Below are 26,264 nucleotides of genomic sequence, written 5' to 3'. Positions count from 1 at the left end.
CAGTACCTTGAAAAATACAGTAGTACAAGCTACATCACCGCTGCTTTTATCCTTGCTTCCGGACATCCTGGGCTTGAAATAAAGACACTGTTACTGTATTCTATACAGTACTGTAAAGTACACAAAAGCACAACCACTTGTAGAGGATGCATGCACGTGACAATGTACACTAGACACATGAACTAACGTGACTGGACATGCGAACGTAGGTTCGCATCTTTGAAAGTTCACAACTGGAAGGTTCGTATGTAGGGGACTTACTGTATATTAGATACATCCCCACTTGCCAATAAATACATAATAACATTTTAAAGATCACATTATATTCCATTTTATGGTCATACATAATTTTTAAAAACCAATTTATTATTGGGAATTTAGGAATTTTAGTTTTTCACTAGAGTATGAAACTCAGATGACTATTGTTACTTATACATCTTTGAATGAAGGGTTCTTTTATAAAAGCTAAGAAAAAATTGCTAGGTTAAAGGTTTAGAATATTCTCGCTTTGGACACATACTGCTTACCTGTCCCCCAGAAAGGTTGTGTGAATTTATGCTTCCATCAGTAGCCTAAAGAACATGGCACCCTCACCAGTACTGGGTCATTTCACTCCTTTTAATGTAATACACACTGTAGCAGCATATGAACAGTGGCCAAACAAGGTATATGAACTTGAGGGTGGTAGAGGCAGGGCAGGGTATATGAATAATTAAACCTCACTTAACAGTCTCAGTTTCTGCGTGCCTGTCAATTATTAGAATATCTTGCTATGCTGAGTGTGACTCCAGCGCTTAGAAAAAAGAAATTTTGATTTTATGCAATTTTTGCCTTATACAATCACTTAAAACCCAATTCTTATTTTAAGTTCAGCCTCCACTGAAATACTAAGTAAACAAAGAAAAGGCACAAAATTTTGGAAAAAACCATAGACGTTTAAATGAGTACCTATTATGGGCCAAGTACTAGGAATAAAACAATGAACAATTTAGAGTTCCCACCTTACCAAAGCTTAAAGTTTAGAGGGCAAGACACATAATTAACCAGGCAATACTGTGACGGTATGAAAAGCATGTTAAAGCAGATGTAGGATACAATACCTAAAGGATGAACAGGCCAGGTTAAGGTCCAGAGAGAGTGAAGAGATGGAGCAGCAAGGGCTGTGGCCTGAAAAGACAGGTAAGAGTTTAGCATGAAGGGTCTTGTAGAACATTTAAGGTAAAAGGAGGGAAGTCCAGCTGAGGATTTAAAAGTGAGATGTAATATAACCAGATTAGTACTTGAGACGAATCACCCTGGGAGCAGTATGGAGAACAGATGAAAGGAAAGCAAAATATATTAACAATATTGCTCATGCAGTGTTGGTTGTTATTATGAAACATCTGGAGGGGAAAATGGATTAAATGTACATTATAGTCCATCCACATAATCAAATACTAAACTATTTCAATGAAATGAATAAAAGAATGAAACAGAACGACATATACTGACATAGATATGATTAAAAAAAGATATGGAATGAAAGTTATGACTCAATTTCTGTACAAAGAAATCTATATTTGTATGTACATGGAATGTACAGAAAGTGCACTCATCCACAATATTAAATTTCTAAGGCAGGAGGATCTGTGAAGGAGGAGGACTTTCTCTTGTGTAGGGCTGATGTTGTTTACATTTTTTCTCATATGCATGTATTACTTTTATAATAAAAAACCACCGAGAGTAATAAATAATAAAAAATAATAGAAGGATACTGAGCTAGCTGCACAGGAAACATACTGGAACGAAGTAAGGTTTGAGTCAGAGAAACCCATAACGAGGCTGCTGCAGTAAAATCCAGGTGAGACGCCGGGTGAGACTGCCTGAGCCCACAGCTGCTGGTGTGCCAAGTCACTGGTGAGCCAAAACTAGTGCATAAATGCCAGCACCCAACCAAGCAGAGCACACCCCGTTCCTGAATGCCACTCAAGATGATCTTCTCGTGGAAACGCCACACGCATTTGGGATCCTTCTCTAACTGCTGCTTGCTACTGCTGTACCCTGGAGGGCCGCAAACACCTAATGAACAACGGGAATATTTGGTGCCATAGCATGACTGCACGTGCTCCTTTCCAAGCTACGTGTGAATCTTACTAGACTAAGAATCTAGCATCTTAGAACCTCCTGGGATTTAATCTAGGCTCCCTCTAAATTTTGTTTTCACTGGTCACAGCCTAGTCTCAGCCCACCCTCTGCTCTGATCTTATGTTCTCTGTCAGTACTGCCATCGTAACAATGTTCTGTATTCCTCATGCCCCAGCCACAAACCCCATGGAAACTGTTTCCATGGTGCCCTCTGAGATTTCCCTGAGTGACAAACTCCTTTATGTCCTTTTTCCCTAAAAATTCCCTTCATTTCTTTGCACTAACTTAAACTTGGCTACCCCTGGAAAAAACCTACTAGACAATAGTCACATCAAACAAGGGCTGTCTATTCGCATGCACTCCATATCTATAGGTTGGCATGTAGGATCAATGTCCCCCTTGCTTACCAATATTGCCTCTAACCAATTGCAGCCTCTTGTAAAAACAAACAAACAAAAAGCTTTGAGGCTCATACCAGCTAGTTTCGACTTTCCAACTCTCTTCTTTGTTGCTATCTTCTATTCAACTGGACTCTCCTTATTCATTCACTTAGACTTTGCTATTTGCTTTGCTGTCTTCACAGGAGGCCCTACCGGTAACGTGGGGGGACTTTCACATGCATAGAGTCTTCTCCAGTAAAACCTCTGACCAGTCTTTCATCCATCTTACTCTTGGCAGATAATCTTAGCACGAAACCTACAGTCTCATGTCTATATTCTGTTGGCCAAGAACAGGGGGGATGACTAATCTTGGCCATGGAGCCTGCCTGGGATAAAGAGTTTTGTAACTAGACACACTGCTACTCTAAGCAAAACTGAGGTACTATTAGTAAAAGAGAAGGAGGGAACATGTATTAGGTTAGCAACTAGCAGTATCTGCCACACTGGGCCAGAAAGTAGCTCTTAAGAAACCAAACAGGGACTTCCCTAGTGGCTCAGCGGTTAAGAATCCGCCTGTCAATGCAGGGAACACGGGTTCGAGCCCTGGTCCGGGAAGATCCCACATGCTGTGGAGCAACTAAGCCCGTGCACCACAACTACTGAGCCTGCATTCTAGAGCCTGCGAGCCACAACTACCGAAGCCTGCGCACTTACAGCCTGTGCTCTGCAACAAGAGAAGCCACTGCAATGAGAAGCCCTTGCATCGCAACGTAGAGTGGCCCCTGCTCGCCGCAACTAGAGAAAGCCCGCGCGCAGCAACAAAAGACCCAACGCAGCCAAAAATAAATAAATAAATAATTTATATTAAAAAACAAAAGAAACCAAACAATCAGTATTGTATAGCTCAGATACTCTTAGCTCAAGTAACTTAGATATAAGTAAATAAAGAGGTAATTAAAACCAACCCACACAGTCCTCCTTTCCTTCTGAGAGAATGGTGGAAGTATCCCTTCTTGCAGCAAACATCAGTCCTTCTATTTGTGCTCCAGATACCTCCATCCCCTTCTCAGGAACTTTATGGTACTGACTGTCCCTCTTCTTATGCCTGCACATTTAATCTCTCCATACTGGATACATCACGTTAGGATTTAAACATGTTCTAGTTTCTCATTATTTAAAAAATATTTTCCCTTGACCAAATCTTTCTCCAGCTACTTCCCCATCTTTCTCCTACTATTCAAGCTTGTCTGTATTCACTCTTTACTTCCTCGTCCTTTATTATGAAACTCATCCCAACCTACCACCAATCCTCAACATATCATTATCTCCACCTAAGGTCAACAATAACCTTCACGTTGCCATATGTTTGCTTTTGAAGACTTCATCTAATTTGACCTCATAGTAGCATTTAAAACAACCGATTTTACCTTCCTTCTTCAAACACTAGTTTGTCTTGGTTTAGTAAAACTCCATTTTTACTTACTTTAAATATAGGAGGTCTCCATGGTCAGTGGTAGACATTCTCTTTTCACACCATCCATTTTCCCTATACAATCTTACTCACCTCCACAAAACCCAGTACACTCTATCTCCTGATGTTGCTAAAAATTATATCTCTGTCCTAGACACCTCTTCAGGTTCAAAACTACACATCAGCCCATTCATCTAGATATCTCACAACTCTATAAACTTAACAGGACTAAAACTACAACTATTGCCTCTTTCTTCCATCATAGTTTCCTCCTTCCATGTTTTGTTTCTTAATAAATTAGAGCTAATCTGCTCAGTATCTGTAAAACCAAGTAGCAAAATCTCAAGGGCTTCATTCAGCATTTAAAATTGGTAACTTCCCCTCTACCTGAAGACTCTTTGGTTTTCTCATGCTGAAATGTTGGGATTTCCCTCCTGCTTCTCTGACACCTGCTTTCAATGACCTCAGCTCCATCCTCTCTAGCCTAAGCACAGAAGTTCTATCAATATTCCTCTTCCATTCCTCCCTTTCCATGTTCTTATCCAAATTTGTACGTCCAACGTAAAATATTTAAGTCTACATACCTTGTGATCTTTTTCTTTTTTAAAACGAGGTTACTGTATTGACTATTTACATACTGTTTTTAAAAAATCAAGAAGCTTATTTTTCTCACATAAAAAGATGCACAGATATAAGCAGTGCAGTGCTGGTACAGTTATTTGAAGATATCTTTGGGAAACCAGGATCTCTTTGACACCATCCTTGTCATCCTCATGGTCACAAGATGGCTCATTCAGCTCTATGAATGCAAAATCCAAAGGGAGAAGACTGGGGAAGGCAGAAAGACAAAGTGCAAAAGGCAAAGAGAAAACACTAGATAGGTCTGTTCCCAGTGATACTGTCCGTTCCCTACAGGGAGGAATGAACTGGATGTTCGATTGGCTACTAACAATACCTGTCACACCAGATCAGAAAGCAACTCTCAAGAAAATAATAGAAAAAATTAAGATTCTTACAAATAAATTGTAAAATTGAGTAGCATTTAAAAAAAAAGAAAAAAAAATAATAAAGTAATATCATATTGTCCAGATAATGCAATTAACTTAGAAATCAATAAGGTAACTGAAAACGTATTTAAAATAACTCTAAACAGCTATGGATCTGAAAGTCATAAAGTCATAATAAATATTAGACAACACTTAGAGTTAAAACAAAATAAATTATCATACACCAAATGTGTTATATAACTAAAGGGGTGTTTATAGGACTATTTATAGCCTTAAATGCTTATTTTAGAGAACACAGACTGAAATAATGAGCTTGGAATCCACCTTAAGACAATGAAAAAGGCAACTCCACGTTCTTAATAGTTACAAGGTTTCTCTCCCAGTATGAATTCTCTTGTGTATAGTAAGTGAAGAATTCTGACTGAAGGTTTTTCCACATTGAATACAGCCATAGGGTTTCTCTCCAGTGTGAGTTCTCACATGTCTCCTAAGGGAAGAGGAAACACTGAAGGTTTTCCTGCATTCCTTACATTCGTAGGGTTTCTCCCCAGTATGAGTTCTCACATGCATTCTAAGAGATGAGAGACCACTAAAAACCTTCCCACAGTCAGTGCATTCATAAAGGTTCTCTCCAGTGTGTGTTTTCTTGTGAACTTTAAGGTGAGAGCTTGTGTTGAAGGCTTTTCCACAGTCACGGCATTCATAGAGTTTCTCCCCACTGTGTATTCTCTTGTGCACTGTAAGGTAAGAACTTGTGCCAAAGGATTTTCCACAATGATTACACTCATAAGGTTTCTCTCCAGTGTGAGTTCTCATGTGAACCTTAAGAGATGTTTTTTGACTGAAAGCTTTTCCACATTGATTACATTCATAGGGTTTCTCACCAGTGTGAGTTCTTACATGTCTCCTTAGGGTTGAGGAATCATTGAAGACTTTCCTACATTCTTTACATTCATATTGTTTCTCACCCATGTGACTTCTCTCGTGCAAAATAAGATTAGAAATCCTTTTGAAGGCTTTTCCACGCTGATTACATTCATGCTTCTCTTCAGTAGGAGTTTGCTCCTGTTGCTTAAGGGATGAATGATGACAAAAGGTTTTGTTTTTATTACACTCATAGGAATTCTCCCCCATATGATAATTGTTGCATATAGGAAGCATATTATTATGTTTAAAGTGTATGCCATGTTTGGAGCATGTGTACTCTTTTTGTGCTGTTTGAGTTCTTTCAAGATGCCACAGAGCTCTGTCATATTCATGACTTTCACAGACCCTCTCACTTACAGAGTTTTTTTCATAATTGTTTAGGATTGAATTATGCTTCAAACACTCAATATCTAAGTAACACTTATGGCAATGTTTACTGATGGAAACTCTCTTTGAAAAAACAAGTTTTGATCTGAGTTTAGAGTCCTCCTCTAATTCATGATAGTCATACAATCTCTCCTGAGATGCTCCCTTCTTTTGAGTAAATGTCACTTGCCTCAAGATCCCCTCTGGGATCTTGTGCTGTTTTCTGACTTTATGGCATTCCCAGTCTGCTCTTAATGTGGGAGACCAATCATCCATTGTGAATCTTATCATTTTCTTGCCACTAGATGATTTTCCCCAAAAAATATTCTGGTTAGAAGTTGATTCTTTGGTTTTCAGTTGACTCTCCCAGTCTGGACAGGTGCCTTGGGGAATTCTCCTTTTCACAGTTCTTATGTCTTCTTGACCCGACAGGGAGATCACAGGCTTGCATAATTGATATTCCACTAAGGTGAGATTTACATAGTTTTCCAACATTACATCTCTGTACATACTTCTCTGAGCAGAGTCCAACATCATCCACTCCTCCTGGGTGAACTCCACAGCCACATCCTTAAAGGACACTGGTCCCTGTAACCAGGTTGCTGGGAATCCAGGCACTATCCTTTCCCCCTCAGTATTTCTCACATAGAAACAGGCAGAGTCTTGTGTAGGCAGAGCCCATATCGGGCATAGGTCAATGGCTGCCATCTTGAGAGCCTGAACGTGACATCCGCCTGCACAATAGGGCTGAGAGAGCTGGATACTTCTTTTCTTGTTTTTCTGATCCAATCACGTCAGGGATGCATTTCACTGGGTGTCCTTCCTGTAGCCAAAGAGGCAGGTTCAGGTAAAAGAAGAAAGGTGAAAATAGGGTCCCTTTGGAGGCAAGGTTAAAAAAAAAATTGTAGACCCTCTCTTGTACCTTCCAGCAAGGTCTCACCTGCTTAAAATATTTATTGGGATTTGTACTGACATGCAATATAGTCATCCTTGGCCCTCTACTGTTATCTTGGTTATTTATACTGGCTTCTCCTGTAGACTGCTACTCAGCCCTGGGTAGAAAAAGCATGCATTATTTTTAAAAATTAAAGTCAAAGAACAAGTTTAAAAAGGCATAGTTGTTTGAATTTCATGCGTACTTTGCTTTTTTAGTTTACTTTTTAGAATAAAAAAATTTTTTCTGCTATTTACAACTGTTTTAGGTAAATTTATTTATTGTATATGTAACTTGGTATTTACCCAAATAACCTCACATATAATTAATAGGACTGATGATTTGCCTGCTACCCTACTTAGGAATTTTATTGGAGTTGTTAAAGGTAAATATGTGACTTTGAAACAAACGTTCATTTGATTACCTCCAATTTAATCTCTATCCTCAAAGTCTGTATTTCCTTATGATGATTCATTCTATCTAAAACTTGAATGGGATCAACAAAGAGGCATGAGCTAAGTTCTAAGCTTTGAGACTGAGGCCTTTACAATTTTAGATGGTATAATACTTTCCTGAATAATTTTCATAATGGCTTTAATATAAATATCAAAACAATTGACACAGTGTGAAACAAAAGAGGAATGCTTGGAGACTTTAAGGACTACAACAAATCACGCAGTAATGTATTATGCTAATATTTTTACAGATCTCAATTTTTTAAGATTAGTTGATAACCTTCAATATAGACTTCTATCTCAGTATTATACTTCAATAGAGTTCAGGTTTAATGGACAAAATTAGAGAATTGGCATTCTTTTTTTAAAAATTTCTGGCCTATTTACACATAGCCTTTTTTTTTAAAGATTGATTGATTGATTGATTGCTATGTTGGGTCTTCGTTTCTGTGCTAGGGCTTTCTCTAGTTGCGGCAAGCGGGGACCACTCTTCATCGCGGTGCGCAGGCCTCTATCGTGGCCTCTCTTGTTGCAGAGCACAGGCTCCAGACGTGCAGGCTCAGCAGTTGTGGTTCACGGGCCTAATTGCTCCGCGGCATGTGGGATCTTCCCAGACCAGGGCTTGAACCCGTGTCCCCTGCATTAGCAGGCAGATTCTCAACCACTGTGCCACCAGGGAAGCCCCGAGAATTGGCATTTTTATTTAGAGAAATATCTTCAACAGGTAGATTTTATGCCCCTAATGCAGAAGTGTATATAAGCCTGCCACTTAGTGTAAATCAGATGGAAATATTTGTCTGATTTGTCCATTGCATGTATTCTGAATACCTAGAACACTCCCCAGCACATGGCAGACACCCAAAAAATGTTTATTGAATAAATTGAATGACTCTATGTCAATTAAGGTTTTGTGGAAGAAGTATTTTTTTCACATCTATACTCTTCTTATAGAAAACAAACCCCCACAAAATCAGAAAGTTAGGCTTCCTCTTCAAAAAAGAACATTAGTTTGCCTTCTGGTTAAAACTGTTAAGCTGAGAATTGTACTCTGGGTTCATTTCTTCATTGCTCATAGTTTTATTTCTTTCCTAGTTACAGAACTAATAAAAAAACTAAACAACTTTACCAAACAACAGGAAAAAATATCTGAATAAATGGAGAGATTCACTATTTTAATACCATTCAGTATTAAAAGATTTAAATTTTTCTCAAACTAGAATTGCACTGGGATTTTCATTAAATTCATTCCTACATATTCAATAGGAACTTCTTGAAACATGACAATTTGTTTTATAACTTTTATAGAAAAATTAAGACATGAATAACAAGGCAGTTATTAAAGTAATGCTTTGCTCTACTATATTATTTCAAAATGCATTATAAATCTCTGTTAACTTAAACAGAATGATAATAGGGCAAAAAGAGAAAATAAAACAGAATAACTTCAGGGACTTCCCTGGTGGCGCAGTGGTTAAAACTCCACGCTCCCAATGCAGGGGGCCTGGATTCGATCCCTGGTCAGGGAGCCAGATCCCACATGCATGCCACAACTAAGAGTTCACATGTCACAACTAAAGAGCCCGCATGCCACAACAAAGGAGTCAGCGAGCCACAACTAAGACCCAATGCAAACAAAAAAAAAACCAGAATAACTTCAGAAACAGATTCATGTGTAGCTAGACATTTAGTGCATGATAAAGGCAGCACTATTAATCAGTGGGGGAAAGGATAAACTAGTCATTAAATGGCATCAGGACAAATGGCTGTTAGGGAAAAGCATAAACCCTACTTCACACATTCACATTCCCAGATGGATGAAAGACATAAATATGTACCTGACAGGAATTCTAGAAGAGGAAGATAGAGAGAATACAAAAAAAAAAAAAACCAATATTAGAGAAAATGGTTGTTTTTATCCAAAGCTGAAAGATAGAAGTCCTTGATCTGCAAGTGTATACACCACATGCCACACTGAATAAATGTTTTAAATCCACCAGATACACGAGCAAAAGCTGCAGAATACCAGGGATAATGAGTAAATATTTAAAGTTACTGGAAAGAGAAGGCAAATTACCTACAAAGGAATACCAATTATACTGACTACAGACTTCTAAGCTGAAAAGATAGAGGCCAGAAGACCACACAGTAATATATTCAAAGTACTAAAGGAAAACAATATAAACCCAGAATTCAATAGTGTGCTAAAGAGTGAGAACAATAAAAAGACACTGACATATTTCAAAGTAACAATAGCATCCTCAAAAGATGCTCATAATAAGAGAAATGCAAACTGAAACACTGAGACATAATCTAAGGCACACTTTAAATTAAAAGAGGTCTAAATTTGCATAAGCCTTATTTGGACCATGATTCAAAGAAATTGTTTTTAAAAAAAGCTTTGTTGAAATAATAGAAAAATGTGAACACTATCTATATATTTGATATTAAGGAATTAATTCTAATTTTGTAGGTGTGATAATGATCTCCTGGTTATGATTTTTAAAGGAGTACTTATCATTCAGAAATAAATTCTGAAATATTTACAAATAATGAATCATGTCCTAGATTTACTTCAACATACAGTGACAGGTACAAATGTGGTCATTATACTATTCTGATTTTCTATGTTTTGAAACTTTCATAACATAAATTTTAAAATCACCAGAGAGATATTTCATTTGTAAAACATGATGTTTTAAGATGTTACAGTTTTTTAAATCACAAAATGAGAGGTCTTAGGAAATTTTAGAAAATTTAAAAATTTTTTAATTTATTTTTTTGGCTGCATTGGGTCTCCAGCTGCTGCGTGCAAGCTTTCTCTAGTTGCAGTGAGCGGGGGCTACTCTTCGTTGCAGTGCGCGGGCTTCTCATTGCGGTGGCTTTTCTTGTTGTGGAGCATGGGCTCTAGGTGCGTGGGCTCCAGTCGTTGTGATGCACGGACTCCACGGCACGTGGGATTTTCCCGGACTAGGGATCGAACCCGTGCCCCATGCATTGGCAGGCGGATTCTTAACTACTGTGCCACCAGGGAAGTCCCAGAAATTTAAAATTTTAATAACAAAAACCAAAAAAGGTTGAAGGTTTAAGGATAAAGTTGAAGAACTTTTCCAGAAAGCCGACCTCCCCTCCCCCGAAAAAAAAGATAAGCAATGAGACAGAAAGGGTAAGAAAATTATATGAACAATTTCAAAGGTTCAACACCAGATTATTCAGAGCTCAAGAAAGAAAAGAGAAAATGGGAAGAAAACAGAATCAAACAAAGAGAAAATTCTTAAAAATAACACTATCCAGGGACTGATCCATCAAATGGGTAATTTCTTAAAAAGACTGGGAGTAAACATATCATCATGAAAAATTTGAATACCAAAGATAAACTGATGAATGTAAAGGTTTCAATGATGATAAACAGGTTACATACAAAAGAACAATGGAATGGGATTTCTCAACAGTAACACTACTCCATTTTCTACCTAGCTTTGCCAGATTTCAAAGTTCTGAGGGAAAATAATTTCTTATCCAGGAAATTATACTAGTCCAAAATACCATGCAAATGTGAGGACAAAGTAAAATAATTTCTAGTCATACACAACCTTAATATAGACCCCTTTTCAGGAAGGTAATAAGCTTATCATCCATTAAAAAGGGAAAAAAGAAGTTTCCAGGAAACAAGAGATCCAACACAGAGATGAGATGAGGGAATTGGCGAGGATAAAGGGAAGTCCCAGCCTGCCAGTGTGCTGTAGCCTAGAGAATAACTGATCAATCTACACTGCAGCATGATGGAGGGCTCCTGGGGATGTGTGTTCAGGAAAAGAGAAAAATGATTAGATTGTGTGACAGGTTTGATCTTGAGGAAAACGGAATTGAGAGACATTTTACATAGGTTTAGGGAAAACAAAGCAAATAAGTAAAAAGGCAATTATTCAAAACAGGAAAAGTAAAATTTATACAAGAAAGAAACTTATTATGGCTCAGCAATAAAGAATACTTATATAGTCATCACAATGAAAACACTGAACATGAATTCAGCCAAAATTTTTGAGAGGAACTACATTACAATACTTGCAACATAATCACATTGATTTAAGGATGTAGGAAGGAAGGCAGGTATAATAGTCAAGATTCTCATTTAATGCCTAAGGAACTAAAAAATGTCTCAAATTGACAAACTGCTTAAAAATTTTAAACTGTTTGCCACCATAAAATTAATAAACAGAAACATGAATTAAATAGAGTTGGGAGACCAGAAGCGGGAGCTCTCACGTCCTGTGATCATAGCAGAGCCCAACAGGAAGAAGACAGACTCCTCTTCTTTCCTGGTGAGGACTCAGCCAGTGAAAAGCCACAGACTGATTGTTTACTATCACCCTCCCAACTTCCTTTTTCCTCTCTATAAAAGCGCTCTTCTTCCCTTGCTGTGGGGGATTTCTATGGTAGCTGACCTTGAATTGCAATTCTCCGCTGATCCCCAAAAAGCCATTTTTGCTGGAGAAATACATGGCAGTCTATTTATTTTAGGTCAACACTACTGAGAAGAAACACTCCTGTTTTTATTATGAGCCTTTTAATATATGAGACTTTTTAAAATGTATATACACATTTTTCAGAAAGTAAATAAATTACAGAGAAAGTAAAGCAATCAAATCAAGAAGTAGAAAAATAGCAAAAAGGAAAGGAAAATTTAAAAAGAGAGCAAATGTTACTCTAACTGAAAACCAAAAACAAGGAACATAAGACAAAACCAAAACACAGCACAGATTACCAAAACAACCCAAATCTGCTTCTTTGAAAAGATTAATGTAGATGTATATCTTGCAGAGCCAATCAAGAAAAAAGATGGCCCTAATAAATATTAAACTCAAAAAAGAAAAAAATAGCTACAATTAGAGCAGTGATTTTAAAATATCACTAACAAACAGCAATTTAAAGAATCACCAAAAGGGAATTCCCTGGTGGTCCAGTGGTTAAGATTCTCCGCTTCTAATGCAGGGGACGTGGGTTCAATCCCTGGTCGGGGAACTAAGATCCCGCATGCTGCACAGCGAGGCCAAAAAAAGCAAAAACAAAAACAAAACACCAAAAAAAAAAAATCACTAAAAAAGAATAGTATGAACAACTTTGTGTCAACAAACTTGAAAACTTAGATGAGATGAACAATTTTCTAGAAAAACATGTGCCCCAAATTGACTCAATTAAGAACTACAAACTGAAATTAATCACTACCATTTAAAATGGAATCAGAAGTCAAATATCCACCCTGAAAGATTTTGAGCCCAAAACTTTCAAGGGAAAAATTATTTTACCAGGTAGAAGAAAAAAAGTTATGCTTCTCAAATTACTCATGAGACTTGTAAAATCTTGCAAGGATAGTACAAAGAAAGATTAAGGTGCAATCTTAAGTCTGAACACTGAAAAAGTCCTAAGTAAAATATTAGTAAATTGAGTATGGCAGAGTATTAAAGTAATAATACAATGTCACATTCAAGCAAGGTTTAACCAGGAATGCAGGATGGTTAAAAAGCAGAAAAACTATTACTGTTATTATAATGTCATGGTATAATGAACACTCTTGTATCCATCACTCTATTTTGAAGCAGATCTGGGAATGATGTATTAAGGTTTGCCTTAGAGAAATGATATCTCGTTACTGTGATGCAATCCATTAACAGATTAAGGGGTGCAGACCAAGAATGTCGCCTGCCGTATCAGTAAAGGATGTTGTGGCCTTCAAGCCACCAGCCACTGCAGCCACTCCGGACTGTGCACCCTGAGGGGATTCAGGATGGAGAAAAGCAGAATATGGCCCTAGATAGTTAAGATGTGTATCAAAGGAATGATTTCAATGAGCCCAGACTCTTGCATCTTCCCACACATAGAAAAGTGCTAAACTCATTAATCTGAGATGCCTGGTTCTCTTTAATGAACAGTCATCTCTCGATGTTGTGACCACCTGGTCTTTGCTGCAAAAACTCCTGTATATCCTGGCTCCCCCCTTATGGTTTCAGAGCCGTCCCTCAGAGCTATTCAGAAAGTCCACTGAATAAAACATAATTCTCAACTTTCAGGTTGTGCATTTTTTTTCAGTCGACAGTTTTGGCAAACAATGAAGGGACCCAGAGCTGACTTTGCTCCTTCGCATGAACTCTACAATGAAAGAGCCTTGGTAGAGGCCTCCTGTGTCCGTCTGCCTCCTCAGAGAGTTCAGATGAATTTGGGTGAGTCTCTCCTGGTTCTTGGATCTCCCAACTATTGGTTGATGATCCTGTGTTTTATTTGGTGGTGTATAACAGGTGCTTGGCTCCCCAGGTGACAGATCCTGGGAAAATGAACCCCCTTGCAACAGTTGAAAGACACTGAGCGGTCTGGGCTGAGTGGTTAGGTAGGAGGCTGACCTGGCATTCTTCCTCAAATGGCTATCTTAACAAGAATTTGTCGGGATAAAAGTGAAAATATTACATGAGAGCTTTCAGCACTGAAGAAGGGAATCTCATGGCCAGCAACGGCTTTTTCTCAGGCAACTGAGAAACTTGCAGGACTGGTAAAGGCAAGTCCTCATACCATGCAGACATCCCTATAAGGAAGCCCACTCAATTTAACTTAAAAAAACTTGCTCTGCTTGGGACACAGATAAGAACTGGCCACTCTGATCCAAGCATCCACGATGGTCTTATACTACCAGAGGGAGAACCTAGACACATAAGACGAGCTGAAAAGACTCTAGGGTAAAAACCTAGAGAAGTCAAGCTCACAAGCAGCACACTGGGCCACCATGCAATTTCACTAGTAAATTTTATCTCCAACGAATTCAACTTTAAAATCGGAAATAGATTCTCTCAGATAAACTAGGGGCATCAGAAAGCCAACCTCCGACTAACACCCCAGCCAGATGCATGTACGTATAGAGCTCATACTTGCAAGGATCTACTTAATTGGGAATTAAAGGAAATCTCACCCAGAAAATGACTAAGATGGGGCTCTTTTACTGCATACACAGTTAAGTTAGAGAAAGCTAGCTTGATAAAACATCTTTTCAGAATTCTGATCTCAAAGAAACAAAAGCCCTTCTAGGGGTAACTTGCCTTTCTCTTCCTGTGTCTTTGAAATGTTAATGTTCTATCTGATCTCCTTGGGTATTCTGTGTGTGTGTGTGTGTGTGTGTGTGTGTGTGTGGTTTGAGAACTTGGTCTCTGCCATCCAAAAGGTACACATATTGTGTACATTTGGAGGCAATCGAATAGACTGGGATTCTGAGCAGTCATTTGTCTGACTGTACCAATTCGCAGGGGCTTTTTGCCACCTTAACCTTCATTGTGTCAGCCTGTACAACGAAGGCCTTTACTTTCTTGAACTATTTTTGGGAGTAAACTTTCTGGGTCTTGTTTAGGTGGTATCCTTCACACTGTCTTGTGGGGAAGCCTCTTGCATCTTATTGGTTTGAGTCACTATTATGATATATCTCATTAATGGCCAGATGATGGATCCTTCAAATGGGAGAAACTTCTAAATTGGTAAATTTTTAGAGAGCACTCATTATAAACAGCTGTTTTGTTGGTACCTATGGGGGGGAAAAACACATTAAACAGTGGAAAATATATATATATAATGGTTAATCTAAGAACTCCTTTAATTTAAAACAAACAAAAAACTGGCTCGGGAAGTCTTATTTGTGGTCTATGCTTCCCCTCAATGGGTCTTACAGATGCTAATAAAAACATTGGAATAATTAATGTTAATTAGGTTGATTAATAGGGAAATTAAAAATAAAACTGAAAGTTTAGAGATTTTTTCCCAACCAGGTGGAAATTTTAAAGTGACTCATCTCCAAAAGATAAAGAAATCTCTAGATGGTTATTAAGAAATGGGATAAATAAAACAGATGTTAGAGATTAACCAAGATGGCGGAGTAGAAGGACGTGCTCTCACTCCCTCTTGCGAGAGCACCAGAATCACCACTGGCTGCCGGACAATCATTGACAGGAAGACCCTGGACTTCACCAAGGAGGATACCCCGCGTCCAAGGACAGAGGAGAAGCCACAGTGAGACGGTAGGAGGGGCGCAATCAGAGTAAAATCAAATCCCATAACTGCTGGGTGGGTGACTCACAGACTGGCGAACACTTATACCACAGAATTCCACCCACTGGAGTGAAGGTTCTGAGCCCCACGTCAGGCTTCCCAACCTGGGGGTCCGGCAACGGGAGGAGGAATTCCTAGAGAATCAGACTTTGAAGCCTAGAGGGAATTGATTGCAGGACTTTGACAGGACTGGGGGAAACAGAGACCCCACTCTTGGAGGGCACACACAAAGTAATGTGTGCATCGGGACCCAGGGGAAGGAGCAGTGACCCTGGGGGAGACTGAACCGGACCTACCTGCTGGTGTTGGGGGGTCTCCTGCAGAGGCGAGTGGTGGCTCTGTTTCACCGTGGGGATAAGGACACTGGCAGCAGAGGCTCTGGGAAGTTCTCCTTGGCGTGAGCCCTCCCAGAGTCTGCCATTGACCCCACCAAAGAGCACCGGTAGGCTCCAGTGTTGGGTTGCCTCAGGCAAAACAACCAACAGGGAGGGAACCCAGCCCCACCCATCAACAGTCAAGTGGATTAAGGTTTTACTGAGCTCTGACCGCCACAGCAACAGGGAGGGAACCCAGCCCCACCCATCAACAGTCAAGTGGATTAAGGTTTTACTGAGCTCTGACCGCCACAGCAACAGTCAGCTCTACCCACCACCAGAGCCTCCCATCAAGCCTCTTAGATAGCCTCAACCACCAGAGGGCAGACAACAGAAGCAAGAAAAACTACGATCCTGCAGCCTGTGGACCAAAAACCACAGTTACAGAAAGACAGAGAAGATGAAAAGGCAGAGGGCTATGCACCAGATGAAGGAACAAGAAAAAACCCCAGAAAAACAACTAAATGAAGTGGAGATAGGCAACCTTCCAGAAAAAGAATTCAGAATAATGATAGTGAAGATGATCCAGGACCTCGGAATAAGAATGGAGGCAAAGATTGAGAAGATGCAAGAAATGATTAACAAAGACCTAGAAGAATTAAAGAACAAACAAACAGAGATCACCAATACAATAACTGAAATGAAAACTACACTAGAAGGAATCAATAGCAGAATAACTGAGGCAGAAGAACGGATAAGTGACCTGGAAGACAGAATGGTGGAATTCACTGCTGCAGAACAGACTAAAGAAAAAAGAATGAAAAGAAATGAAGACAGCCTAAGAGACCTCTGGGACAACATTAAACGCAACAACATTCGCATTATAGGGGTCCCAGAAGGAGAAGAGAGAGAGAAAGGACCAGAGAAAATATTTGAAGAGATTATAGTCGAAAACTTCCCTAACATGGGAAAGGAAATAGCCACCCAAGTCCAGGAAGCGCAGAGAGTCCCATACAGAATAAACCCAAGGAGAAACACGCCGAGACACATAGTAATCAAAGTGGCAAAAATTAAAGACAAAGAAAAATTATTGAAAGCAGCAAGGGAAAAACGACAAATAACATACAAGGGAACTCCCATAAGGTTAACAGCTGATTTCTCAGCAGAAACTCTGCAAGCCAGAAGGGAGTGGCATGATATACTTAAAGTGATGAAAGGGAAGAACCTACAACCAAGATTACTCTACCCGGCAAGGATCTCATTTAGATTTGATGGAGAAATCAAAAGCTTTGCAGACAAGCAAAAGCTAAGAGAATTCAGCACCACCAAACCAGCTCTACAACAAATGCTAAAGGAACTTCTCTAAGTGGGAAACACAAGAGAAGAAAAGGACCTACAAAGACAAACCCAAAACAATTAAGAAAATGGTCATAGGAACATACATATCGATAATTACCTTAAACGTGAATGGATTAAATGCCCCAACCAAAAGACATAGACTGGCTGAATGGATACAAAAACAAGACCCATATATATGCTGTCTACAAGAGACCCACTTTAGACCTAGGGACACATACAGACTGAAAGTGAGGGGATGGAAAAAGATATTCCATGCAAATGGAAATCAAAAGAAAGCTGGAGTAGCTATACTCATATCAGATAAAATAGACTTTAAAATAAAGAATGTTACAAGAGACAAGGAAGGACACTACATAATGATCCAGGGATCAATCCAAGAAGAAGATATAACAATTATAAATATATATGCACCCAACATAGGAGCACCTCAATACATAAGGCAACTGCTAACAGCTATAAAAGAGGAAATCGACAGTAACACAATAATAGTGGGGGACTTTAACACCTCACTTACACCAATGGACAGATCATCCAAAATGAAAATAAATAAGGAAACAGAAGCTTTAAATGACACAATAGACCAGATAGATTTAATTGATATATATAGGACATTCCATCCAAAAACAGCAGATTACACGTTCTTCTCAAGTGCGCACGGAACATTCTCCAGGATAGATCACATCTTGGGTCACAAATCAAGCCTCAGTAAATTTAAGAAAATTGAAATCATATCAAGCATCTTTTCTGACCACAACGCTATGAGATTAGAAATGAATTACAGGGAAAAAAACGTAAAAAGGACAAACACATGGAGGCTAAACAATACGTTACTAAATAACCAAGAGATCACTGAAGAAATCAAAGAGGAAATCAAAAAATACCTAGAGACAAATGACAATGAAAACACGACGACCCAAAACCTATGGGATGCAGCAAAAGCGGTTCTAAGAGGGAAGTTTATAGCTATACAAGCCTACCTAAAGAAACAAGAAAAATCTCAAGTAAACAATCTAACCTTACACCTAAAGAAACTAGAGAAAGAAGAACAAACAAAACCCAAAGTTAGCAGAAGGAAAGAAATCATAAAGATCAGAGCAGAAATAAATGAAATAGAAACAAAGAAAACAATAGCAAAGATCAATAAAACTAAAAGTTGGTTCTTTGAGAAGATAAACAAAATTGATAAGCCATTAGCCAGACTCATCAAGAAAAAGAGGGAGAGGATTCAAATCAATAAAATCAGAAATGAAAAAGGAGAAGTTACAACAGACACCACAGAAATACAAAGCATCCTAAGAGACTACTACAAGCAACTTTATGCCAATAAAATGGACAACCCGGAAGAAATGGACAAATTCTTAGAAAGGTATAACCTTCCCAGACTGAATCAGGAAGAAACAGAAAATATGAACAGACCAATCACAAGTAATGAAATTGAAACTGTGATTAAAAATCTTCCAACAAACAAAAGTCCAGGACCAGATGGCTTCACAGGTGAATTCTATCAAACATTTAGAGAAGAGCTAACACCCATCCTTCTCAAACTCTTCCAAAAAATTGCAGAGGAAGGAACACTCCCAAACTCATTCTATGAGGCCACCATCACCCTGATACCAAAACCAGACAAAGACACTACAAAAAAAGAAAATTACAGACCAATATCACTGATGAATATAGATGCAAAAATCCTCAACAAAATACTAGCAAACAGAATCCAGCAACACATTAAAAGGATCATACACCACGATCAAGTGGGATTTATCCCAGGGATGCAAGGATTCTTCAATATACGCAAATCAATCAATGTGATACACCATATTAACAAATTGAAGAATAAAAACCATATGATCATCTCAATAGATGCAGAAAAAGCTTTTGACAAAATTCAACACCCATTTCTGATAAAAACTCTCCAGAAAGTGGGCATAGAGGGAACCTACCTCAACATAATAAAGGCCATATATGACAAACCCACAGCAAACATCATTCTCAATGGTGAAAAACTGAAAGCATTTCCTCTAAGATCAGGAACGAGACAAGGATGTCCACTCTCACCACTATTATTCAACATAGTTCTGGAAGTCCTAGCCACGGCAATCAGAGAAGAAAAAGAAATAAAAGGAATACAAATTGGAAAAGAAGAAGTAAAACTGTCACTGTTTGCGGATGACATGATACTATACATAGAGGATCCTAAAACTGCCACCAGAAAACTGCTAGAGCTGATTAATGAATATGGTAAAGTTGCAGGATACAAAATTAATGCACAGAAATCTCTTGCATTCCTATACACTAATGATGAAAAATCTGAAAGAGAAATTATGGAAACACTCCCATTTACCATTGCAACAAAAAGAATAAAATACCTAGGAATAAACCTACCTAGGGAGACGAAAGACCTGTATGCAGAAAACTATAAGACACTGATGAAAGAAATTAAAGATGATACCAACAGATGGAGAGATATACCATGTTCTTGGATTGGAAGAATCAACATTGTGAAAATGAGTATACTACCCAAAGCAATCTACAGATTCAATGCAATCCCTATCAAATTACCAATGGCATTTTTTACAGAGCTAGAACAAATCATCTTAAAATTTGTATGGAGACACAAAAGACCCCGAATAGCCAAAGCAGTCTTGAGGGAAAAAAATGGAGCTGGAGGAATCAGACTCCCAGACTTCAGACTATACTACAAAGCTACAGTAATCAAGACAGTATGGTACTGGCACAAAAACAGAAACATAGATCAATGGAACAAGATAGAAAGCCCAGAGATTAACCCACGCACCTATGGTCAACTAATCTATGACAAAGGAGGCAAAGATATACAATGGAGAAAAGACAGTCTCTTCAATAAGTGGTGCTGGGAAAACTGGACAGCTACATGTAAAAGAATGAAATTAGAATACTCCCTAACACCATACACAAAAATAAACTCAAAATGGATTAGAGACCTAAATATAAGACTGGACACTATAAAACTCTTAGAGGAAAACATAGGAAGAACACTCTTTGACAGAAATCACAGCAAGATCTTTTTTGATCCACCTCCTAGAGTAATGGAAATAAAAACAAAAATAAACAAATGGGACCTAATGAAACTTCAAAGCTTTTGCACAGCAAAGGAAACCATAAACAAGACGAAAAGACAACCCTCAGAATGGGAGAAAATATTTGCAAATGAATCAACGGACAAAGGATTAATCTCCAAAATATATAAACAGCTCATTCAGCTCAATATCAAAGAAACAAACACCCCAATCCAAAAATGGGCAGAAGACCTAAATAGACATTTCTCCAAAGAAGACATACAGATGGCCACGAAGCACATGAAAAGATGCTCAACATCACTAATTATTAGAGAAATGCAAATCAAAACTACAATGAGGTATCACCTCACTCCTGTTAGAATGGGCATCATCAGAAAATCTACAAACAACAAATGCTGGAGAGGGTGTGGAGAAAAGGGAACCCTCTTGCACTGTTGGTGGGAATGTAAATTGATACAGCCACTATGGAGAACAGTATGGAGGTTCCTTAAAAAACTAAAAATAGAATTACCATATGACCCAGCAATCCCACTACTGGGCATATACCCAGAGAAAACCGTAATTCAAAAAGACACATGCACCCGAATGTTCATTGCAGCACTATTTACAATAGCCAGGTCATGGAAGCAACCTAAATGCCCATCAACAGACGAATGGATAAAGAAGATGTGGTACATATATACAATGGAATATTACTCAGCCATAAAAAGGAATGAAATTGAGTCATTTGTTGAGACATGGATGGATCTAGAGACTGTCATACAGAGTGAAGTAAGTCAGAAAGAGAAAAACAAATATCGTATATTAATGCATGTATGCGGAACCTAGAAAAATGGTACAGATGAGCCAGTTTGCAGGGCAGAAGTTGAGACACAAATGTAGAGAATGGTCATATGGACACCAAGGGGGGAAAACTGCGGTGAGGTGGGGATGGTGGTGTGCTGGATTGGGCAACTGGGATTGACATGTATACACTGATGTGTATGAAACTGATGCCTAATAAGAACCTGCAGTATAAAAAAACAAACAAAACAACTAATACTAAACTTTCATTGGGTTATTTGTATGGAAATATGTTAATATAAATGTTTCAGACATTACATGAAATTTCTAAAAATCTTATATTTGTATTTGTATGGAAATATGTATGGAAATATGTTAATATAAATGTTTCAGACATTACATGAAATTTCTAAAAATCTTATATTTGTATTTGTATGGAAATATGTATGGAAATATGTTAATATAAATGTTTCAGACATTACATGAAATTTCTAAAAATCTTATATGTTCTGGTATAATGTTATAAGTAATAATCCTAGTTATTACTTTAAAATGTATATCTCAGAAATAACTAATTTTCTTGTCAACTGCATTATTATGAACTTTCATCAAATCTTTAACCGTGGTCATTTTTAAGTCTTTTGTCATTTACAGACAGTTCTGGGTGTACTCTGATGATTTTGCAAATATGTTCCTATAAAAGGGTTTCATCTTCAAGAAATTCATGGAAAAGACTCTGACAAGTACAGGTTTCTGGTAACTGACTGTACTGCTGAACTGAATGAATAAGCATTTTCAGAATTCTAATGAAAAACTGATGAACTCATAAAAGTGCTAACAAAAGATCAAGATGAAAAAAAAATTAATTACATGGGACTGAGTGAACTGATGAGGATGAGTATAATTTTTGTGACTTTCTGTCTGAATTTAAAAAAAAAAAAATCCCACAAGGACTCAGAGGCAAAGAATATACAAATCAATTTTCACTGCAAAGTAAAGGAGCTGTTACAGTGGAAAAAAAAAAAAAAAAAAAAAAAAAAAAAACAGATGTTAATGGGATTAAAACAAAAGGTTTTGGTACAATACTACCTAAGGTTGGATGGGCCAAAGGGACCCATACAAGTCCACCCTATTTACCCCAGTTAAAATATATATGTTTAAAGAGCTCAGCCATCCCTGGTGGCGCAGTGGATAAGAATCTGCCTGACAGTGCAGGAGACATGGGTTCGAACCCTGGTCCAGGAAGATCCCACATGCCGCGGAGCAACTAAGCCCATGTGCCACAACTACTGAGCCTGCACTCTAGAACCCGGAAGCCACAACTACTGAGCCCGTGTGCCACAACTACTGAAGCCCATGTGCCTAGAGCCCATGCTCCGCAACAAGAGAAGCCACCGCAGTGAGAAGCCCGCGCACCGCAACGAAGACTAGCCCCCACTCACCGCAACTAGAGAAAAGCCCGTGCACAGCAATGAAGACCCAATGCAGCCAAAAACAAATTAATTAATTAATTAAAAAAAAACTTGTTTAAAAAAAATAAAGTAAAGGGGTGGAAGAAAATTACACTGAGATAGCTGACCAACAATTACTTGGGGCAACAGTTAGGCCAATTAATCAAGTTAAAAGATTGACAAAAGGGCCTGAGTCCCTTGGTTCAACCCCTCACTGGGGACCCCAGAGCATTTTATACAAAATAGATAAAATGGTTGAGGGATAAATGAAAGGAAAGTTTCTAGGACTCCTTATAAGACCAAAACTTGTTGATAGGGGTCCTTTAATGTTGGTGACCAATGAGTAATGCTTCCCCTGCTTGGTATTGGTATTATAAGACAAGGCATGTAGATGTGCTCCTCAGGAAATATTAATTAAACATACAAAAGGAGGGCTTCCCTGGTGGCACAGTGGTTAAGGGAGCCCTGAAAAAGTAGTTTTGTACATGGTTAGGATTGGATTAGATTAAATTTAATTAGGTAAACGGATTTTGTTATTAAAAGTAGGCTGGGGCTTCCCTGGTGGCGCAGTGGTTGAGAATCTGCCTGCCAATGCAGGGGACACGGGTTCGAGCCCTGGTCTGGGAAGATCCCACATGCCGCGGAGCAACTGGGCCCGTGAGCCGCAATTACTGAGCCTGCGCGTCTGGAGCCTGTGCTCCGCAACAAGAGAGGCCGCGATAGTGAGAGGCCCGCGCACCGCGATGAAGAGTGGCCCCCGCTTGCCACAACTGGAGAAAGCCCTCGCACAGAAACGAAGACCCAACACAGCCATAAATAAATAAAGATAAATAAATAAATTAAAAAAAAAAAAAAAAAAAAAAAGTAGGCTGGTGCGAGACTTGATTTGGTTCCTCTCTGTTAAGAGAACAAAGTTTTCTTGGAATAGTGCTTTTGGTAACACATTGCGTGAATTTCTTTGCCTTTAAGTGATCTGTATTTGTTTTTGAAATCTTTTGTCACTTTGGTTAAGTGAATAAGCATTGTTTCACAGTGTCCTATGATCCTATTTGACCAAGTGCTTTGAAACCTTTTTGATATTTTTGACAAACTTCTCAAATATCAAATTCTAACTAAAGTTCTTTGGACCTTCCGCCAACTCTGGGATGCTTCAAAGGAGCCCTGAGACATCTCAGAGAGGAATATTAAACTAATTAGTCTTATTTGGTATGTTAAATTACTTGAGAAGCATTGTCAAGAGTTTGGAGATAAACCTTAGGTTATATTGTATGGGTAAATGTCATTAATATAGATATTCCAAAATTTATATGGAATTCCTAAAAATGTGGTATGTCCTGGTATAATGTTATCAGTCATAATTCTAGTTATTATCTTAAAATGTTGTATGTCACAGAAATATCCAAGTTTCTTGTCAACTGCCTTGGAATCAGATCTTTGACCATGTCATTTTAAGTCTTTTGTCATTTATAGACAATCATTATTTTACACTGATGCTTTTATAAAATGAAGATCTTCAAGAAGATTCATAAAAAGGATTTTTTGACAAATACAAGTATAACTTTTAAATCATACCACTGAAATGGGTAAGGAATTACAAAACTCTAATGGAAAACCTGATGGCTTCATCCAGAATAACAGGAATTAATTACATGGGACTGAATGAACTGATAAATATGATTCATAATTTTATGACATTTTAATGAAATATACTGGCTTTCAATCTTCGTTTTCCAGAAAAAACTTTCCTCTTATGCTATGACCTACAAGTTGATAAAGTATGCCTTTGTAAACAAAGATGAAACATTTATCTTTTTCTTTCTACCTGATCCTTCCAGAATTTGGCTTCTCCAGCTGGCTGCACTGTGGACTTGATGGCCTACTGTGACCAGATTACAACTAGTTATACTAATCATTGTTTTAATTTGCTCTCTCTCGTTTTCAAATTATTTATGCCTTGTGTCTCTCTCCGCTACACTATAACTTTATTAATGTTACCAGCTGTCTTATATTCTGTTTGTTTTCTAAGATTGTTGTCTCTTGAATTACCCAATGTGTTAGCAGGCCTCCAACAAAATTAATGATGTCTCAAGAAATTAACCATATACTTAACTCTACATAGAATAACTGTAATAGTACAACTCTAAATACGGTTAGAAGCAACAAGGGAAAACATCTACTGGATCATATAAACTAGTAAGACAAGCAATCCAGAGAATTTTAGATTCTCAACAGGGCCTAATCCAAAAAACAAACAAAAAACAAACACAAAAAACCCAGCGCATCGAATGGCCTATCAACAGAAACTTTGCCTGATCTAGGAATGAGCCTTCCTAGTGCCATGGGACAAAACTGGTCATGGGGACTTCCCTGGCGGTCCAGTGGTTAAGACTCCGCGCTTCCACTGCATAGGGCACGGGTTCAATCCCTGGTTGGGGAACTAAGATCCCGCATGCTGCAGCGCAGCCAAAAAACCCCCCAAAACCAAAAAACTGGTCATGAAATGCCTCCCAAATATTAAACAAATTTATGACCAAGAGGAGGCACTGTGGAAGAATGTCACCTGCCACATCAGCAAACAAAGGATGTTTGCAGCCTTCAAGTCCTCAGCCACTGCAGCCGTCCTGACTACACCCTGAGGGGATTCAGGGTGGAGACAGGCAGGATACTAGGCCCTGGAGAGTTAAGATCCTTATCAAAGAATGACTTCAATGAGCCCAAGCTCTTGCATCTTCCCACATAGAAAAGTGCTAAGGTCATTAACTTGAGGTGTTTGGTTCTCGTTAATTGACAGAAATCTTCCGAGGTTCTGATTACCTGGCTTCTGTTGCAAGCCTCCTGTATACCCTGCTCCCCCTTTACCTCTGGGGAGCGGTCCCTCAGAGCTCTCGGAGAGGCTGAGCCCGGGCTACGGCCTCAGAAAGTACGCGCAACGTAACGGAATGGTCAACTTCTGGGTTGTGCTTTTTTTTTTTTTTTCAATAGACCGGAGTTAAGACAGATGGAAGAACAGGTCCTGGATAAAGTAAGACGTACAAGCAGGACATCCCTGCTCCTCTCACTCACGGGGTAGAGTCAGATTCCCTACCTGCGCCTGGCCTGCTCACCCCCCGGCGCCCGCTCCGCCCCAGGGAACCCAGGGCCCCAGGAACGCAGCCTCCCGCCTCCGCCCGCTAGCCCGGCGCTCCCGGCAGCCCCCGCCCCCCAGCTGGGGAGAACTCCGAGGAGGGCCCACCGCTCGGGTGCACGCGCCCCTCACCCTCCCCCCTCCCGCGTCTCCTCAACGTCCGCGCGCTTGCGCGCTCACCTGTCCTCGGGTTGCCTGCCTCTCGCGTGGGAAAGACCGGGCTGCAGTGGGAAGGGAGGCGAGAGCGCGCGGAGCAGGCGGCGGCGCCGAGGGCCCTCAGCTGGGAGGCGAGGAGCAGAGCCGCACTGCGCTCCCCAGGCCCGCGGAGCCAGGGCCGGGACTCCACTTCCCAGGAGCCCCCGCGCCGCCCCGCGGAGCGATTCTGGGCTTTGCGTCCGGCTGCGCTTCTCGGCGGGTCGTGAGTGGACGTGGAGCGC

General features: G+C 39.3%; 2 protein-coding genes across 5 annotated transcripts in view; one reads left to right on the top strand and one right to left on the bottom strand.

Moving 5' to 3' along the window:
* Positions 1-26,264, top strand: part of ZNF10 (zinc finger protein 10) — a 66,805-nt gene that overhangs the window by 18,573 nt on the left and 21,968 nt on the right. The gene's annotated exons all lie outside the window — the stretch shown is intronic.
* Positions 5,218-26,258, bottom strand: ZNF891 (zinc finger protein 891). Its single transcript, XM_036874444.1, has 2 exons — positions 26,008-26,258; positions 5,218-7,098 (listed from the first exon to the last, which is right to left on the bottom strand). Exon 2 carries the CDS (start codon positions 6,981-6,983, stop codon positions 5,346-5,348), a length of 1,638 nt encoding a protein of 545 aa, XP_036730339.1. The 5' UTR covers positions 6,984-7,098; positions 26,008-26,258; the 3' UTR covers positions 5,218-5,345.

Source organism: Balaenoptera musculus, chromosome 14 (assembly GCF_009873245.2).
Source record: "Balaenoptera musculus isolate JJ_BM4_2016_0621 chromosome 14, mBalMus1.pri.v3, whole genome shotgun sequence".
Lineage (NCBI taxonomy): Eukaryota > Metazoa > Chordata > Mammalia > Artiodactyla > Balaenopteridae > Balaenoptera > Balaenoptera musculus.
The sequence above is the reverse complement of the archived record's forward strand: the minus strand, read 5'-3'. Positions and strand labels throughout refer to the sequence as shown.

Bases quoted from the DNA above. Each gene is read 5' to 3' on its own strand.
- ZNF891 (XM_036874444.1), bottom strand. From the start codon at position 6,983: ATGGCAGCCATTGACCTATGCCCGATATGGGCTCTGCCTACACAAGAC.